General features: G+C 36.6%; 2 protein-coding genes across 6 annotated transcripts in view; one reads left to right on the forward strand and one right to left on the reverse strand.

Moving 5' to 3' along the window:
- The window catches only part of LOC137252556 (piggyBac transposable element-derived protein 4-like), a 371,343-nt gene extending 353,790 nt beyond the window's left edge, over nucleotides 1–17,553 (forward strand). For 2 of the 5 annotated variants that reach the window (XM_067788476.1, XM_067788489.1), the window contains exons 2-4: nucleotides 14,104–14,584; nucleotides 14,781–15,563; nucleotides 16,601–17,553. In XM_067788476.1, coding sequence (XP_067644577.1) covers nucleotides 14,104–14,584; nucleotides 14,781–15,563; nucleotides 16,601–17,373 — 2,037 coding nt within the window. In that variant the 3' untranslated portion in view covers nucleotides 17,374–17,553. Of the gene's footprint in view, nucleotides 1–921; nucleotides 985–9,973; nucleotides 10,294–11,461; nucleotides 11,966–14,103; nucleotides 14,585–14,780; nucleotides 15,564–16,600 lie in introns of those variants that run through there. The other 3 variants (XM_067788481.1, XM_067788468.1, XM_067788497.1) reach the window with 3 other exon arrangements.
- The window catches only part of LOC137252613 (T-complex protein 1 subunit eta-like), a 114,469-nt gene continuing 99,911 nt past the window's right edge, over nucleotides 6,368–20,925 (reverse strand). Inside the window, exon 6 of the mRNA XM_067788599.1 lies at nucleotides 6,368–6,875. Coding sequence (XP_067644700.1) covers nucleotides 6,658–6,875 — 218 coding nt within the window. The 3' untranslated portion in view covers nucleotides 6,368–6,657. The remainder of the gene's footprint in view (nucleotides 6,876–20,925) is intronic.

The raw sequence follows: 20,925 nt of genomic DNA on the forward strand, positions 1-20,925 counted from the left end.
TTTTAGCTGAAGGATCCTATCAAAGATCAGTTGGCAAGGATTCTAGCATGAATGTAGGTAGAAGCACGTTGTCGACGATTTTAGATGATGTGCTTCGTGAAGCCCTTCGAAATATCTGGATGTTTCTCCTTAAATTCAGTCAAAATACTGTTTTGCATTAAATTTTTATGTTTTCCCCTATTAAGAATGAAAATATATATAAATTTACATTTATTTTTATAAATTAAACCTTTATTTACTTACATTTTTAGAAAATATTCAACTGCAAGAGAAATACAACTAGGAAAAAATTAAATCCAACAGCATTTAACTGATTGTATTGTTTCCGATAGCAAAATCGATATTATCGGATTCTGTGAAACCTAAAACCCACACTGATTCCAATTCGAACATTAAACCGATAACATTGGATTTCATGACACCAAAGAAATTATTTTGTCGTTTTTAAATCCGATTCCGACAACAATTTGATTCCATGACAGCCCTGAATGCTTATCATGGTGATCGTGGGTTTTTTACTTTGCTGTGTACACATTTTCTTAACAGTTGGTTATTAATCTGTTGCATGTCAAAACATTTTTGAGATTGGAGAACATTGTTTTTTGGACTTTTGGCATCCTAAAAGTGAAAAAAATGACACTGTGCGGAGCTATATATAGGATTAAATTAAGTCAGTTGATATTCAGCAGACAAAAGTTCCTTTCATTTTGATTAGATCTGACAATACAACATTACAACCTTGAAAGTTGATGTGATATGGCAGAACTAACGATGTGATGTGGTAGATCATAAGGTGCTATGTCACACTACCAAAGGCATAGTCAGAAAAGATACGGTGATATCGTATCATATCTTATTTAATATGAACAACTCAGGTGGAATCACATTCATACACTTAGGATTGGATTAAATCGCATTATACAAACCACAATATGTATGCAATATCATATCAGTACTAATAGTATTACTTCATATAAGGCTAAAGTAAGTCAAATAAGATAATAAGAATAAAAATGCTATCAGTTTGGGTTATATTAGGTGACAAATCATCATAATAGTGTTAATCAACGTCATTTGGCAAACCACAGAGAAAGCTGATTTGAAATCAAGTAACGAATTCTGATATAGCACTGACAAGGTGTTGAACTGCCCGGCCAATAAAGACCCTTTCATAGACCCTTGTGTACTGATAAGGTCTAATCAGATAATTAAGTTTTGTTTATATTCCATTATATGATTTATCCATAGGCAATGAACCCTGATTTAGGGATCACCTTTCTTAAGTTCAGTAGGATTATCCTGCTTAAGAGTACATACCTATGTATGCAACCTAACCTCAACTCCTTGAATAGCTGCATCTCTTCATGGTGTTTTTTTCAGACAAGATTCTTCTTCACGTCCATCGCAGTTCCTGAAAAGCGGTTATCACAGCCTTTGCATTAACGCGGAATGGGTCACATTGCCTATTGTGAGTGATGCCACTGAAGTTATGCCTTTCTCTCCTTCTGTCTTAACCCATGAAATAATACGGCTTCGTTACAGTATATGATGCAAGTGTTTGTTAACAACATGGGAATGTCCGATATTGACTTATATAACAGTTAAGTAGAAGAGCCGCTAAGAGTAGAGCTTCGGAAATGATCCAGCATAAGTAAGTTTTCGAGTTTGCCACGATCTACATGTAGACAAAGAAGTCATGAGTGACTGAGCTTATTGCTGTTATTTTAGCAGTAGAAAGTAACCAAGTTGGTTCGAAGGAACGAAGCCATACGATAACTGGTGATAAGTGAGTTTCAGAAGCCACAACTTACTGGTTCCGTATCTATGTTCGCCAAAGGGTAACAAGGTTCTGGAAAGGGTATTTCTTCATACAGCAACAATAATAGCAACTAGAAAATAGCGATGACCAGACGAAGAATAAAAGAAGTGTCGTGGTAAATGTGACGTCAGATGACTATCTTCGGAATTGGGTAGCTATAGCTCTTTCGTACTTTATGCATCTCTCTCATTGAATTGGACGGTTTTCTTCATTATCCATAGCATATGAACCTAGTAAAGACCTAGGGAGCCTGTAAAAGCACTACTTTTTACAGAAATAAACATCGTCCTTACTGAGCCACCCTTTATAAAACAATTTTATTGAAAATTATTGCAGGGAGTGTGCACAAGCATAACATAAATTCTACTTAACCGGGTATGAAGCGGTAGTATAGATACACATCATTTAACGGACATGCGTAGTAGAAATTGCGTTTTACTAAATTATGGGAAATTTGTTAAAATATCTGCAGGATATGAAAATTTCCCATTATTTTTGACAATACCAAAGAGCAGAGTACTGAGTGCTGACGAAAGCACCATACCAGGCCAACTCAGCCAGACACATCGCCCCCAGTTGCTAACGTTGAGCCATTCTATTGTTAGAGCTCATTATGGTTTTGATGCAAGAACAAGCAGGGTGCGTTCGAGAGCATGGACAAAAGAAACGTCTGCTCGTTTGCCAAAAATAGGAATAACAATAACCTTAATGTTATACCTACCCGCACACATACACATATCTACATATGGATGTCCTCTTTTCAACCACCATCAAACCGTCTACAAATAATAAGCTCGAAAAATTTGTGCTCAATCCCCGGGGAATGTCCTGTTGAGCCAACACAGCAGAGCACAGATTCGTTTTGTTTATTTATTCAACAAAAAGAAACGTTGAGAGCAATGCTTATGTGTATGTGCTTATGTATGTATAACATCTCAAAAAACAAAGGTAAAGCGGCGACATGGATTAAAGATGATGGCGGTACAGGATTTGGCTATTACGTCGCAGAAATATCAATTCATTCCATATTTGACTAAAAATACATACATATGTACATACTTATGAACATACATATTTACATACATAGTATATATACACTGAGAGAAATTAACTTTTGGCATCGGGAAAGACTTCAACAATGTCGTGTCTGGAGGTGGCACCACGAGATCCTTGCTAAAAATGGGAACTGAAGTACCTAAACACCGCTGTCAGGTTAAAATATCGAGTAAAAGTGGGGAATACTTTCATCCAGGTTGGTTCGCTGCTCCACCCGCCTTATTAGCCTTGAGTTATGTGAGACTCTTAAAAAAGGTGTCCCAAGGGATTTCTTCACACTACGGCAGTGCTCTGAAGAGTCGTGCGTGCGGTGCTTCGCCGTTCCTTTTGCCCCAGACATGATGTACATTATCCCTATTCCATCCTTGATAGTAGAGTTCCCCCTGATATTACATTATCTTAATGGCTAGCGATCGTATTACTTTGCATGAATAACAAAGGTTAGGTAAGCCTAAATGAGTCCATATAGTTACCAGAAGTGTGCGCAACGACGAAACGAAAAACCAGGACCTTTGTTATAAAAGACCTCGTCCTCTTGGCAAATATTACAGGCTTTCTATGACATGCTACCTGCAGCATCTAGATCTGAAAACTAAAGATTCCAATCAAATTTTTTGGAAACGCTTCCCCTCGCTAAGACTATCCTGAAAGATACGCACTTTATAAAATCCAGGGGCGCAAGAGCATCCTCAGCTCTTGTGGCATGAAAACTAGATCTATGACGAACTAACTCATAGAATATTTGGTTTCACTGTATGTTATGATACCTCAGTACCAAAATTAAACAAATGTTATGCCGGATAGCTAGGTTAAGGTTAGGTTACTGAGACGAGCACCAAAGAGCCGCCTCCTAACCGAGAATATTGCTTCCTTCAGAGCAGAGCTTTACGAAGAATACATAACTGACATACCCCTTCGCTAGCGAAGGAGCAACTTAGATATAACAAAGGCCGCGATCTCATCACGTTTACTCCGCAGACCATTTTCAACTCGTTCTTGAAAATTTAAGTTTTAAACTTCTCACTGAGTTCACCATCTCCGAAATAACTTCGGTAGTTTGTATCGAATTCAATCATAATAGAGATGTAAAACGTTTATACATTGAGACAGGATTATTTCACATTAAGCAGAATTTGGCAGTTTTCGTATTTACTCTAACTAAAGATTCCCAGTGACCAGTTGTAGTTAGTATATCACATTCAAAACCCCCGTAGAGCTCAATTTAATCGTCCTGTGATCGCTGCACAAACGGCATTGACGTTAACTTAGTATATTAATCTTGTTAGTCACACCGATTTCTTGCCATTACCCAAGTGTTTCGTAGACCATTGTCGGTCGAATGATTTCTGGTTGTTGTTGTTGTTGTAGCGATTAGGTTACTCCCCGAAGGCTTTGGGGAGTGTTATCGATGTGATGGTCCTTTGTCGGATACAGATCCGATACGCTCCGGTAACACAGCACCATTAAGGTGCTGGCCCGACCATCTCGGGAACGATTTATATGGCCACATTGAACCTTCAGGCCATCCCTCCCTCCCCACCCCCAAGTTCCATGAGGAGCTTGGGGTCGCCAGAGCCTCGTCTGTTAGTGAAACGAGATTCGCCGCTCGAAGGTGAGGTTGACAATTGGGTTGGAGAAGCTATATGTTGCGCTACACAACCCCTTGATTTCTGGTCTCGGACCTCAGTTTTTGATCGGTATTCTTTTTCAGGCATACCAGGCTCATTTGACTATGCTCATACCGCGTAAGTTATCAAGTGAAAACACATAAGATGGCCGTCCCAGCAGGTTAATGAGCCTAGAATACCGAACACTCTAAAATTTCCGTTTTTGCAGGAGGATTAGAGTAACTGGAAATGGCAGAACGGATTATGTTCAAGTTCGACGCCTAGGCGTATCTGCTTTTTGCGTATCAAGTCACGCCAGCTATTCCTATTTCATGATAACTGAAGCTAATTGGAAGCAGCTAATTCATCGGACGTATCTGCGTTCAATTCATAGTGCGCATCATCATACCTCCATCGATACTGGCCGTCGGCTTCACGAACGCGCTAAATCTTCCGAAAAATTTTCTTTCGAGCACTCTAAGTCTTCTCATCTTTTCTCGACACCTTTTATAAATCCGAGCCATACATCCGGACAGATATGACGAGTCTTATAACGCATAATTTTTTTCTTGGAGAAATGACTTTAGTTTCTAATTGTCTACTGGTCATGAACGTCTTTAAGCGTTTCCGCATGAGAGGAAGATAAGTGAAACGTGGGGTCTTGTTAGTTTTTTGTAAACATTGTTTGCTTATGTTATCGAATGGTCGAAATTTTCGGACATTAAGGACAAAGACAGTTAAAGGGTTATTTTAGAGATAGTAATGTTGATGTCAACCATGCTATGTATGCCTTAGAATTTTTAGGCAACTGAGACACGATTGATGAGTAGGACGATACTTAACCCCGAAGTGCTTTCCACTGTGAAAGTCCGCCCAAACACGTCAAACCGGGGAGCAGAAGGTTCTTTAGAATTTGCTTTCCACCTGCTCTTGGGATAGGCCCTTCGAGACTGATGCGGTCTATTTAAAAGTATGTGACGCTAGAAGGAAATGTGCTGTTAGTACGCCCATCATGCCCCGCAAGCCTCTCTTTGAGCCGCTTTGTTAGTATAATATAAACTTAACACATTTTTCGGCCGCTTTTACTGCTTGCTTAATCTTTTGCAAGTAGTGTATTATTTTTTGTGTGTCATAGATTGCGATATCTACCGTAGATGCATTGAATGCTCCCCCCGACATCGGCCTTTTCAATATCTTGTATCCCCTTATGGTCGCGAACCCAGTATAAATGTAAGCTCTGTCATGAGTGAGTTATCCCTAATACTTGCAACGGTTCTGGATAATTTGCTATGCGATATTAGGGATTCAAGGGGGTGTAATGTAACCCTTTCATGGGGTTACAAGCGCAATTTATAGCCTCTCCAATTAAATTGGCAGCGTCATCTACCCTGTTTCTTTAGCAGGCGAGACTCTCACGACCCCAAGTTCCTAATGGAACCAACGCGTGGGTGGCCGGAATGGCTTAGCAGGTTCAACGTGGCCATTAAAACCTTAACAGTGCTTGTTATCGGAACGTTCCGAATCTATATCCGCAAAGGACCAACAACATTAATAACACTCCCCAAAACCACCCTAATGCGATATTATTGCCCTATTTTTCCAGCTTGAATACACTACAATGATCTCGTAGCTTTTAGGATCGTCGTATTTATGTTTCTGGATCGGTGCAGTATACAATATCCTATCCCTTCCGTTTATTTGGAAATATCGTGCCGGGCCGTGCGCCAACCCTTCATCTCTCTCTACTGTGGTTCCAAGATTACTTTGAGAGCTAGAATATGAAATGTACAAAAATAAATTCGATTTTCTTGTTTAAATTCTGGTTTTATTTTATTCTTTTTCATGAGACGTGTAAAAAAAAAGTTGAATAAAAAACAATGCGAAGTAGGAATACAATAACATATTAGATTTTAAGTATAACAGTTATGCAGCGCGAATAAGAATAGAAGTTATCAGAGTTGATGAACGGTAAAACAAAATCTGACCTCATTACAAACTCTCTTAAAATTATTACTTTTTTGTTCAAAAGCCAAACTACTTAAATAAAAAATTATATAAACACGACAGTGACCTAATAGTATGAAGGAAGTAATAAGTATATATTTAAATCAGCTTTCTAATGAAGTCCTCCGATGACAATTTGCATGATTAATAGATGTATTAAGTATGTAGTATTTACATAGGTCGTCCCATACCGCGGCCCATACCACCAGCCATTGGTGCTGCGTCCGCCTTAGGGCTTTTAATTGTCTCATCGACGGAAAGAATCATGCAGGCAGCTTCGGCAGCGGCAGTTAAGGCATTGATTTTAATAATCGAAGGCTCCCAAACGCATTGATCGTAATTGTCAGCAATATGCTCTTTAGTAATATCAACGCCATACCATTGTCCACCTAAAAGAAAGAAAAAATAATAAGAAGGTTGATATAAATGTTTTTGTTTTACATGTCCGTTATATGATTAATTTATCAAATATAATTATTTTAAAGAGTTAGAGAAGATATCACACTCATAAATTAGTTTCTGAACAAATTATTAATTTCTTTAAAAAGAATCGTAGAAAACTATTTTTGTAGTACTAATTTTATATTACGTGGTTTAACCACAATGTTCTTGCAGGGTTATTTGAGTAGCGAAATGTCAAAATCGTTGATGAGCGAAATTCTCGAAAAGGCGTCCACCTATAGAACTAAGGCCCACACCCTTTTAAAATACTCATTAACACCTTTCATTTGATGGGTATCATCATCGACACAAAAGTTCTAGAGTCACCCCTGGCCCACCTTTATGGCGATATCTCGAAGCGGCGTCCACCTATGAAACTAAGGATTACTCCCTTTTAAAATACTCATTAACACCTTTCTTTTGATACCCATGTTGTACAAACAAATTCTAGAGTCACCCCTGGTCTACCTTTATGGAGATATCTCGAAAAGGCGTCCACCTATAGAACTAAGACCCACGCCCTTTTAACATAGTTATTAACACCCGAAAAGGCGTCCACCCATAGAACAAAGGCCCACTCCCTTTTAAAAAACTTATTACACTTTTCGTTTGACACCCATATTGTACAAACGCATTCTAGAGTCAACCCAGGTCCACTTTTATAACGATATTCCGAAAAGGCGTCCACCTATAGAACTAAGACCCACGCCATTTTAACATAGTTATTAACACCTTTCATTTGATACCCATATCGTACAAACAAATTCTAGAGTCACCCCTGGTCCACCTTTATGGCGATATCTCGAAAAGGCGTCCACTTATAGAACTAAGGCCCACTCCCTTTTAAAATACTCATTAACACCTTTCATTTGATACCCATATAGTACAAACAAATTCTACAGTCACCCCTGGTCCACGTTTATGGAGATATCTCGAAAAGGCGTCCACATATAGAACTAAGGCCCACGCCCTCTTAAAATACTCTTTAATACCTTCCATTTGATACACATGTCATACAAACACATTCCAGGGTTACCCTAGGTTCCTTTAACAACATGTTGATTTCCCTTACTTTGTCTCCACAGCTCTCAACTGAGTATGTAATGTTCGGTTACACCCGAACTTAGCCTTCCTTACTTGTTTTTATTTGATTTGATACATCAACTTTCGGCGCAGTACGATTTTGACATTTGTCCATCGAATTTACAAAAACAAAATACATTGAATTTTTATTTATGTTTGTAGGTATGTCACCATGCTGCCACCTTGTATCGTTCCGTCATGAATGTACCATGTACAATCCCTGCAAAAATCGTTGGACCATGTGGTCCACTGGAGTACTTACCATTCTACTCCACTGTAATGCAGCGATGGACCAACTCATGTTTCTACACGAACATGTTGTAAGCCGATCATTGCTCGTTTTTAACGATTGTAATCACTACACGATGTTTATTGGACTGTGGGTACTCCATGGATTACTCTGATGTAATGCGGAGCTGGAGTATATGGTCCGGTCCTAGGACATCGCAATGTTAATTGGACCATATTTTTTGTATGTATTGTGGATAATTTTGGAGCACTCGCTTGGTCCATAGCGAGTACTCCATACATGCATCGTGTAGTGATTACAATCGTTAAAAACGAGCAATGATCGGCTTACAATATGTTCATGTAGAAACATGAGTTTGTCCATTGCTGCATTAGAGTGGAGTATACTGGTAAGTACTCCAGTGGACCACATGATCCAACAATTTTTGCAGGATAAGTAAATGGTAAAGCCTTAATAGAGTTACTCCTACCCCAGAAAATGTTCAATATTTATAGTGCATACAACGAACATTTCAACTCACCTTATTCACTCATATTAACAGAGTATATGTGGAAGAGCGAATTGAGAGTTTCACAGAGTTGCATTGTCACGCCGCCATTTTATACAGGGTAAAAGTGTAACGCTTTTGCGTTGCAAGCTGGCAAAAATTTTCAAAAAGAACGAAATACCCCGTAAAGGCGTTGCCTGTTTTTTAGAATAGCACAACAACCCTTGCGCGGCGTACAAAAAGCGTAACACTTTAGCCAGAAAAGAAAATGCTATTAGTGCTGCACTAGAATTATAAAAAGTATTTTCTACTAGTTTTTTGAAGCTGCTTTGTATTTTTGATATACATATTTTCTTTTTATCGTACTATTGTTTAATCAGTTACGTCAGTGTCTTCGCAGTCGAGTCTTGCAGGGAAGGCTAAGCATAATGCGAGTGTAAAAGCTTTCAAATGTATCATTTGGGGCCAATGAAAATAGTCGTGTTTTTTTTACACGTAAACGTCTATACGCTTAAACTTTATATGGACTGCTAAGCGTCAAACTTTAAATACACCTCTGAAATTGCTGCGCATAAAATGTGTACTACTAAATTTCAATACGCATATACTCAGATGTAACTGAAATATGTGTTTTTGTTTCACCCTCTACACTAATTCTATGTATTCTATGTGTGTCAACAATTCATCGTAACTGATTTAGCTATATGTTATACCCTATGGCCATCAGAGGGCTATGTCTCCGCTTTTCGGTAGACCCTGTGTCTGTAGCTAGTTATTTAATCACTGCCGCTAGATGGGTCTCCTACGTATACGCGTGTATAAAAACACGGCTAATATAACAAAAGAGTTATCTTGGAGCTCTGGTCACCGTCCATGGATTTTTGTATACTTTAAAAATAAACAACAAACCGGCAACGCTCTGTTATTTATCATTCTATGTTATTTATTCCCTCATTTGACATATATTAAATTTTGTTGCATACAACTATCCTTATTCTTCACCAAACACGACCATGCAGATTGAAATTTAAGTAAATACGCATATGCTAGTGTGAGACCAAGATAAATATATGACTACGAATGAAAGAAAAAATCAATATGTTGAGTAAACACTTGTTGTGTGACTTAAAAGGAGATGACAATACTGTCATTTAATTTTCAATTTCAACATTTCTGCAAATTATATTTTCATCTCTTTTGTTTGATTCATGATAGCATGCATTGTTGATTAGTATGTGAATGTGCCGTGAATAAGATCGACCTTGCTTGCTTAAAGTTGTATAGTTAGTATAAAATACGCTGTAAAATTGTGTTTTTGAACGCTATGTCCCAGCAAAAAATAATTCTGCACCCCTTACAATGGAAATCAGCCGTAAACAAACAACAAACCATGGCTGCAACGCCAACACCAACAGTAGCTGTGAATGTAGCTGCAGCGACAACAACCTCGACAGTGGCGGCAGCAACGTCAAAAAGGTTGTCAACGCCGCCGACAGCTGTGCCAGCAAAGCCGACGACCAATAAACATGTGACATACTTCAATAAGGTTTGTTTGCTGCAAAGAAATGATGCAGGGAACGAAATGATTATGAGTTTATAAAGAGAATTAGGAAACAAGTACAGAACACATACAGCAGCTGCTCAAAAAGTAATAGGAGTACCTACCGGCCTGAAAAAAGTTTAAGAATACATTATTTATACTCAGCGTGCTTTGCACATAAAATATATTAACTTTGGTAACATAACGGTTGGTTGTACAGGTATAAAAGAACCGAATCAGTATCGAAAAAAATCAACTAAGCCATGTCCGTCCGTCCGTTACCACGATAACTTGAGCAAATATTGAGATAACTTCACCAAATTCGGTATATGGGCTTATATGAAACCAGAATAAATTGGTATTGATAATGAGTGAAATCGGATGATAACCATGCCCACTTTTTATATATATAACACGAAACACCTGACTATTTAGTAAATAATGCACCTAGAAAGTTGAAATTTGATGGGTGGAGTGATGTTGAGACTCTTGATAAAAATTGGAAAACATTTTTGAAAACGACAGTGGCACCGCCCACTTGTGATAAAATCAATTCTACAAATATTAAAAAAAAAAAATGTAAGGCGCAATAACCTCAAGAGATTTTAGGACGAGCTTCTCTTTCAATTTGCGTCGTGCTCCATTTTTAATTTTTCCTACAAATTGGCGGGAGGGGGCCTACTTCTTTTATGCCGACTCCGAGCGGCATCTGCAAGGCAGATGCGTTTTCACTGAGAGCTTTTCATGGCAGAAATACACTCGGAGTGCTTGCCAAACACTGCCGAGGCGGGACCCCGCTTAGAAAAATTTTGTTCTAATTGAAAAACCTTATTTATATATATTATTAGTTATAAAAAAACCGTTAAACCTATCATAACAAAATTCAGCAGAGATTTTACGAAATCGGTTAAGAACCACGCCCACTTTTATATAAAAGATTTTTAAAGGGGTCGTGAACGAAAAAAATATGCTATATCTTTGCAAAAAAGAGATTTATATCAATTATAATACTTTTCCCCAAGTGCAATTATAACAAGAAATAGGAGAAATTTCAAATTTTTGAAAATGGGCGTGACATCGCCACTTTCATGACTAAATAATTTTCTATGTTGCGGGAGCCATAACTCGAAGAAAAATTACCGGATCGTAATAAAATTTGGTACATATATTTTCCTTACAGCAGGAAATATTTCCAGTAAAAATGGACGGGATCGGTTTAAGACCACGCCTAATTTTATATAAAAGGAGTTTAAGAGGGCGTAGACCAGAATAATAAAAAGCTATATCTTAGCGAAAAATAGTATTGTATAAACGATATTTCACTTACCAAGTTTTATTGTAAGAGAAAATCGGGAGACATTTTTTTAATGGGCGGTGCCACGTTTTTGTAGAAAAGTTATTTATCTGAAATAAACTGCACAATTGAAGCTCACGCTGAGTATATAATGTTCGGTTATACCCGAACTTAGACACCCTTACTTGTTACTTATATAAAGCTCAGTTGAAGTAAGAAAATTAGTTACTATTCAATATGAAGAAAGCAAACCCATGCGGTAAATCGCAGAAATAGTGGACAGAACTCTTACGACTGTACACGACCTTGTAAAACGTTTTAAAAAACCGAAATCCGTGGAAAAAAATATGGCCTGCCAAAACTGCTTTCGGATGCAAATTGCCGGTGAGTGGATAGTGCAGCAAATAAAAAAACAAATTTGAGCGTTCCTGAGCTTTCCACAGAAGTTGCCCAACAAATCAATATTAACTGCTACCCTAAAAGTATACGACTTTTTTAGCGAGGCAATAATTAAAATGGAAGAGTTGCCCGGAAGAAACCATTTATCAACGAAATCAATCGACACAAAAGAATAAAGTTAGCAAAAAATCGTGGGCATAAGGATTTGGAGTACTGGAAGCCCGTCAGACGAAAGTAAATTTAATATATTAAGGTCCGACGGACAATCATATTTGTAAGGAACACCGAACGAAGAGTTGCTGGAGAGAAATTTACGGCCGACAGTTAAACATTGCTTCATTAACGGAAGTAAGGACTACAAACAATACCTAACAATTATGAAATATTTGGTTTGAAGCGCTGAGAAGTTGGAATTAGGGACACTTTCCAGTACTACCAAGTCAACGATCCCAAGCATAAGACACTTGATGCCCGTCTATGGATAATTCACAATTGCCCTAAGTTTTTTGTTTGCATCACTGTGTTTTTTGTAGTTTAGAAAAGCATAAATAAAGAATGAAAATATTATAGTTTGGCTGCTTAATTGCGGTTATATGGAAGGCAGTCGAATGGAGTGAAACGAATAACAGTACGAAGAGAAGAGTTGCATTGCATCAAAATACATTCAATATTTATATCAATATTCCAGATAAATGTAGAAATATAACCATAAACTTAAACCTTTTCTTTATTGCCGCAAATTTGGTGTTATAAATGCTATATATTCCAAAATTGGCAAAGTTTATGACTGTTTAATATATAATAATATATAAATTTTAAAGATTTTCCCAGGTTCGATTCGAGCTCAAGGCCTTTAACAATACCTTTCATGAACATGAAATGGTATATTAACTTTGGTCCGATGTTTGTAACGTTGAGAAATATAGAAAATAAACTCACCATTAAGTATACCGAATTGATCAGGGCGACGAACTGAGTTGATATAGCCATGTCCGTCTGTCCGTCCGTCTGTTTGAACGCAAACTAATCCCTCAAATTTGAGACATCTCAATGAAATTTGGCACAAGGATGTATTTTTGTATTATATTAGACGCTTGTCGGATCCGGTAGGATCGCACCACTATAACATATATCTCCCATACAACCGATCGTTCAGATAAGACGATTTTGGTCATTCCTGCCGCAATTTAGAAAGTATAAAGGTGAAACTCGGTGATATATATTCTAATATATCATAGAAGATATCCTGAAAAAATCACTTTGATCGGAGCTATATAAAGTTCATATCCCATACAACCGATCGTTCAGATAGAAAGATTTTTGGCAATTTCTCCTTTAATTTCCAATATAAAAACGGTAAACTTGGTGATATTTATTCTAATATATCATAGAAGATTTCCTGAAAAAATAATTTTGATCAGAGCTATATGTATATACCTATCCCATACAACCAATCGTTCAGATAGAAAGATTTTTGGCCATTTCTCCCTTAGTTTCCAATATAAAAAGGTGAAACTTGGTGATATATATTCTAATATATCATAGAAGATTTCCTATCATTTCGATCGGAGCTATATATAATATATATCCCATACAACCGATCGTTCAGATAAGGGGGTTTTTTGCCATTTTTTATATTTATCTTAAAATCATTTAGGTATGTACATCTGTTCACTATATATTTCTTATCTTATACATCTGATTATTTGGAGATTACGAACGGGATAAGATTATTGTTCCGCCCCATTCATGAAAGGTATGAAGTCTACGGCACAGCCAAAAACCGTCCCGTCCTTACTTGTTTTTATGATAATTATTGTTTTATGTAAAAAAAATTTTGTAACGTGGAGTTGAGTAACGTTTGTTGTTAATGCAGATAAAAAAAATGACAAAACTGGTGAGAATCCCCAAGACATCTACGAAGCATTAATCTCAGCCACTTAGCTCAGACGAAAGAAAACTTGAGTTATTTGGTAGTCTACTCCAAAATCCATATCGTTTAAATACTTACTCGAAGCGCCATTTGAAATTGTTTTTATTGTAATTTAATTAGAATTTTAGTAAATTTTAGTTAGTTTTTGTGTTTGTCGTTTGATCCATTTATCTCATTTATTTATTTTTAGACTACAACAAAGAGCGTAAAATTCAAACCAGCAACTACTAAAAACATGTTTATCGTTCAAAATGGCAATCTTGTACAAATACCGTCAAAACAAGGAACTGTGAAACCTGGCCTTGGGACCATTCTAGCTACACCAACTGTTTCACTACAAATTCAGTCATCACTTGGCCAACTTCAATACCGGCCACGACCAGCACCTGGCACGCCAAAAACTCCGCCACCACTTCATTCACCACAAACTCAGCCACCACTACGTTCACCACAAACTCAGCCACCACTTCGTTCACCACAAATTCAGCCACCACTTGGCCAATTACCCACGCTGTGGAATTCATCTGGTATGATAGCAAATAAAGAAGTTACAACACAGCGCCCCGCTGCACCGTTAATTGATAATGACATCGATGCACAAAAAACCGATACGGATGAGGATGGTTATTCGAATATAGATTTTGAAGATGACGATTATCAAATAATCGAATGTGAGTATAATTATTAATATATTTATAAAAGGTATTTAAAGACTAGCATTATCATTAACATTCACGTATTAGTTGAAACAATTAAAATTTGAATGCAATGGTTCTCTTAATTTTGTTCCCTCATCCTTTATTAATAAAATTACGATCTCATATCATCTTATTTTTTTTTTTTGTTTTTGGTTTTTAATACTACCAGCGGACAAAAATATTGAAGCCTATGATCCGATATGGACATCGATTTTAAGTAGTCCTTGTAATACATTCAATTACATTGGTGCGGTGATACCAAAATTAAAACAAACTGCACCATATGATCCATTGCTTTATTTTGATATGCTAATCGGATCGAGAGCAAAATTCTTTAGAAAATTAGCTATCAGTTGTAGCATACGCGCTCTCAATAAAATCGATTTACTCCCAAACTTTCAAAGTTTTGTGCCAGAAGAATTGCAAACATTCATTGGACTTTGCTTACAAATGAGTTCACTTAGATTACACAATTTGGATGAATATTGGGATAAAAATGCGAACTATGGTTTTAACGGTATAGAAGAAAAAATGTCTCTAAACCGTTTTAAGATGATTTTAGAAGTTTTAAACTTTGATTACATACAAGAAGAGACCAGAACAGCGGCAGATAGTTCCAGCAGAGTGAATGATAAATTTGCTGAATTGAGACCATTATTGAATTTTTTCAATTCACAAATGGACTTACTTTACGATTGTGATCGAAATTTGATTTTAAATGAACCTATGCTATATTGGAAAGGAAAATTTACTTGGCTGAATGAGGTGAATACCAAGTTCCGTTGTAATGCTGTATTGTTGCATTTTCTTACTGAGCCATCTGGTGTACTTTTGAAAATTGTGCCCGATTTAGAGAATATGGAACGAAAAAATGTACAGCGAAGTTCACAGAAGTTTGTGCGGCAGCGTTTAGCAATCGCATTGGAAGCACTGCAATCAAATATGGGAAAAGGTAATTAATTACTTGTATGTATGAAAAGCGCGGTATCCATATGAGAAGAAAACGCTCAGGAAAAATTCGTATATATTTCTTGTATGAAAAATAATAGCAGCCAAGTAATTTCGACACTTTTTTTTATATCTCTGTTCTCTATGAAGCGTCGTCGCTTCCCTGCAAGACACGAATGTCAGATTTAGCAAATGCATTAGAAGAAATTTTGTTAAAATTAACATACTCGAATTGAAAATGTACTTAAATTAAAGAGAATACACTGGACAAGAGAAAAAGGACACTTGCGCTCAAATAGAATTGCAAATTTCGTTCAAAAAACTCATAAATAAGTCACTGTACTATCAGGGATAGTATTTAACCGACGGTGATCTTACATGGTCTGTATTCAGTGAGCGTGAGTTTTGTGTACATTTTATTTTTTATGTACATTTTTATTTCAGACAAATTATATGAAGAAAAAGTTACTGAATCTACCGCCAAGGCTCCCTGTATACGTTGCTAAAAAATATTACAATAAAGCAGCAGAAAGCGTATGAGTTTTCTTGAGAAGTGTATACATACCACTTGACAAACCGAAAATTTTCTTAAGCGTTTGTATGTATGGAATTTTTCATTTTATGCGATGTGGATACCGCGCACACTTGGAACTCTATCTAAAACGTCGATTGAATTTGAGATCGTCCTATCTCGTCTAAAAAAGTGCCCAAAATATATAAACAAATGGTCTGAAAATATGATGTTTTTTAATTTCCTTGAAACGCTATATTTCAAAACTGATTGAAGGCTTTCTAATTGAGAACTTGGTTGAAGAACGACCCAACTGAGACTCGTTTCAGAGCTATTCTATTTAAACTGCCTATTATAACGGGTAAGCAATTATCGAAGTTATTACGTGGTGCTGTCCAAGTGACAGTCCATGCACTTCTGACGAAGTGATTTCTTTAGCTAAATTCTCAAAATTTCGAGGAATAGCTATCTCCCAGATGGTGATGATATAAAAAGTTGTAAAATATGTATTCCATTATTTTTTCATATAGGTCACATGGTTTATGCATCTAAGCACTACAGTAGCTACGCACTTGCCTTGGAATTAGCTCAAAGTCAAACATATTGCGCTGGATTTTTAGATGCTACACGTTATGGCAACTGCAAGGAGCTAATACTCACACCCCTCGAAAAAGAGTGTGCCATCGCCAGATTTGCTGGCAATATAATGATAGGAAAGTATCACAAATGTCATAAGAGCATTTATTTCTATAGCTCCGATTGTCAAGCCATTTTCGCAGATGAGGAACAAAATATTCAATCAGCACTCCGTGATTTAGTTACCAAAATAAAGAAAAATTTGTGCTCAACACCGGAAATTCATTCAAAAATGTTGAATTGTCAAATTTTATTTCCTACAACAGATATAAAATGGGATAAACGTTTGATGATTTATATAATCAATCTACTCGTGTTAAATGCTTATATTCTCTATACGAAACATTTAAAGTTATATAACGACGATGAATTGCCGCCTATACGATATGAGCAGTTTCGACAAAAGCTTATAAATTCATTATTGAATACAGGTTTGGAAAGTGGTCATATTATACAAGTTCTACCACGTATGAGTGGCAAAATTGTAAAGAAAAAATGTCAGATTTGTTGTAAAGGCGGTCTTAATACTTATTCAAAATATTTCTGTGAAGCTTGCACAGGATTGCCTGGCTTGTGCGACAAACCTTGTTTTAAGATTTGGCATGACCAAATGAATAAGTCAATGAAATCAACCGAGTTTAAAGATGAAGATATGGCCGGATGCTAAAACAACTTTTCCAGTAACTTTTTAGTTTAAGGATGCCTGATATCTCTTTTAATTGGTATTTAAAATTATATTTTTTTTAATGTCTTCTAACTCAGTCTTATATACTACTTTACTCCGACACTGTCGGCGCTATTACAAATCGGTGTGAAATTTTCAATAATAAATTATTAAAAAAAAAAAATTACGTTTTGTGTTTTATTGACGGGGTCAAGTAGAAGATTAAGCATAATTTCCTAGGCTACATCAATGAGTGGTGTCAAAGAGTGTATGCGAGACGTCATATTAGCTTCACCTGTATGTATTGTAATGAATTTAGGGAAATTCCGCTTATTTGAAACCTTCTGCTAACGTTCGAATCGCTAAACTGTTGAATAAATCACTCCAATATTCAGTATTGCAAACTGGACTTTATTTATATTTATATATATTATATATTTATACTTTGGGAGTAGTATTTCACAATTATACTTCGCAACCAATGGCGTGTTTAATTCAAAACTGATTCGTTATTACTCAACTTTCGCTGCTTTTATACTCTCTGTTGCCTCGTCCGCATATTTCTCCAAAGGTCTAGACGTTTCACCTTCTAGAACTATTGTAGCTCATGCTTGGTTACCAGCTAGGTTAGGTTAGGTTGAACTGGCCGGTCCATGAGGACCTGACATAGACTGAATAAGTCCGTAGTGTTACCAGAAGTTTGTTTTAACAACCAAACTGAAAAACCCTATCAAAAACCAGTACCTACGTTATAAAATAAGTCTGTTCTCTTGGCAAATACCAGCTATATATGTGTATATTAGTAGTTTATAGCCATATGCGTGTGGATGTGTAACTACTTCGGCTGATGACTACATGTGTGTGTGTGTGAGATATCTCTTCGTCGCCTTCTACATACATAAGTGTTGCTTGCTTTAATGTGGACATGTATGTACGAGTGGCTGCTTCATGTTTTTGTTGTTGCGTGATTATTTACTAACAGCCAAGTGATGTTAACATTCGCCACAGTATGCTTGTGTAGAGTTAGACCCATACAGCGGCAATTATTGAAGGCTCGCGTGGTTAAATAACTCGCTACAAAACGAGTTGTGATTAATAGCGGAGGCACTGTGCTACAAACATCAAATACTAAGTGGGTTGTAGATAATAAAAGATAATTTTCTGTTCTGCAAGTGGGCCTTAAAATTTAAAATAAATTTTTAATGGAATGATTTAGTATGACCAAATGAAATAGATCCATGAGGAACTTGGGATCGCCAGAGTCTCAGCTGCTTAAGAAACCCCTTGAATCACTTTGATAATTTAGCCGCCAATTACGACAGACATACCTTCCGCGGGTATATTCTAAGCTCCCTAACCCGCTCGGGGAACTTCCACTTCCTCATTGACAGAAGCGATTTGTTATTGTTTTCTGTTTGTGGTCTTTTCGCTTCTAGCCTCCAGCTAATTTTTTGGATCGACGAAAAGTCTATTAAGGGCTCTATTAATCTATATACGATTTAATAGATCCATAAATTACGTCCGTAGTCACCAGCGCCTAGTGTGATTTCTGACATATATCAGGCATTTTCCGGTTTTCACATCCGAGATTGAAATATTGATGTAGTTTTCCCAACACGATCAAAGCCAAGTCCGAAATACAACTTTATCCCAATTGCCTTCTGTTTTTCATATATCCGAATAATCTTGATCAAATGACTTCGATACGGTTGCTATTAATAGTCTTAAGGCCACTTACTCCACATTTAGAGGGTGCATTACACGTTTTTGAAATCTGGCCGCCATGGTACGAAGGTTAGCAAACTAAAGGCCCTTGAATTAAGTAGCGTGAAATGGGAAAAAAGGTTTTTTAAACGACGTCGTCCATAGCCAGTTGTTTGGAAACATTTGCGAGGAGATATATTTAGGAGTCGGTATAAAGCATCATGCAGATCTCGCCAATTTGTTTTCGTTCTTACAGGATTTAACCCCGGACCTTCCGTCTGTCGCAGAATTTTTTGGTAACATTTACCGCCGTGTATTCCTGGTGGCCAGGAGCTCAAGCTCCTCGCACTCACACCTTTCTGCCTCTGCTTTTTTCTTCCTGTGCTGATACTTATGTTTATTTATGAAACTAAAATACTAGCCTATTTGCTGACAACGATATAGCTTCGGTTATATTTTCCGTTAAAAGTCAAATTGATATGGATTTGGGCTGAGGGGAAAATATGGGAGAATTGAACTCACTTTCATGGTATTTTAATTCTTGTTCCTCTGGCATCGCTGTATAGAATTTTTATATATATGCTTACAATTTGTATGGCTATCGCAGCTATCGAGTGAAAAAGATATATGTATGTACATACAAACACAAAAATATGTACCAACTAAACAAGTTGAAGGCAATACCTTTGCATTCCTCTCATTTCTGTGCCAATTTGTTAAATACAGTTCATGGTTCAACTATATACAGGTTGGCTCATCTGTAAAGCAACAAAATATGTCTGTTCAAATTGTCAAAATCTGTGTATTGGTGTTGGTGCGAATGGTATGGAATGGAAACATAAAACTTAGTAGTTTTTGAATGTGTAAGTAGAATGTTGCCAATGTGTTGGTTTCATTTTGAGTTTGCCATCTCCTTTTGACAATCCCTTCGACCATGCAATGACATAAATAAAATCAGCTGATGAGATGAGCCAACCTGTACATAATTGAACCATGATACAGTTTATATCTATTACTCTCAAACAGTATTGTCACATCTAAAATCTATTAAGTGGTAGATTTTCAAAAAAAAGGGTGGTAGATCTCCTAAAAATAGTGGTAGAATTTTCAAAAACATTAAAACCAATTTTTTCAAATTATTATTATTCAACGATTAAAACGAACATAACAACTTCAAGTGCATTAACAACATACATATAAACATCTGTATGAAGAGTATGTGTATACTGTATAGGCTTTAGACCTTATCAAATAAGTATAAGTTCTTTCGAAGGTACGTAAGTTTTATAAAAATTACACATTTCTTTGGTGAAAATTTGAAAAACTTATACAGATTGTACTTTACGTTTAATTTTCAACATACTTAAAAACCTTAATTTTAGGCAATTGTGAGCAACTTAAAGAACATAGTCAAATCCAGGCAAATAAAAAAGTGGTAGATTTTAAAAAAAAAGTGGTAGGAGTGGTAGATCCGGATTTTAGCTTAAATAGTGGTAGATCTACCACTATAGTGGTAGAGTGACAACACTGCTCTCAAACGAATTGCAGACTTCTGAATTTAAAATGCAAAATGAATTTAGAATTGAAATTTTCTGAATAGATTTGTAAATTTACGATAGAATGCTTTATGCTCGGTTTTCATTAGGTCAAAACGACCTCAAGTAGAACCCCTGATTAGTTGGCGACAAAGGCTTTTCCACAATGTCATATTACTGACTTGAAATGGATAAAGCAGTGCGCGGTAAAATTGCCAACAAGTTAGCAAAAGAAATTGCTTTGTCTCATTTGCCATACTATTGGACAATAGCCGTTTTCACTTATCGGTCAAAATAAATATTAAATGTTGAGATA

The sequence above is a fragment of the Eurosta solidaginis genome, chromosome 1 (assembly GCF_040869045.1).
Source record: "Eurosta solidaginis isolate ZX-2024a chromosome 1, ASM4086904v1, whole genome shotgun sequence".
NCBI lineage: Eukaryota > Metazoa > Arthropoda > Insecta > Diptera > Tephritidae > Eurosta > Eurosta solidaginis.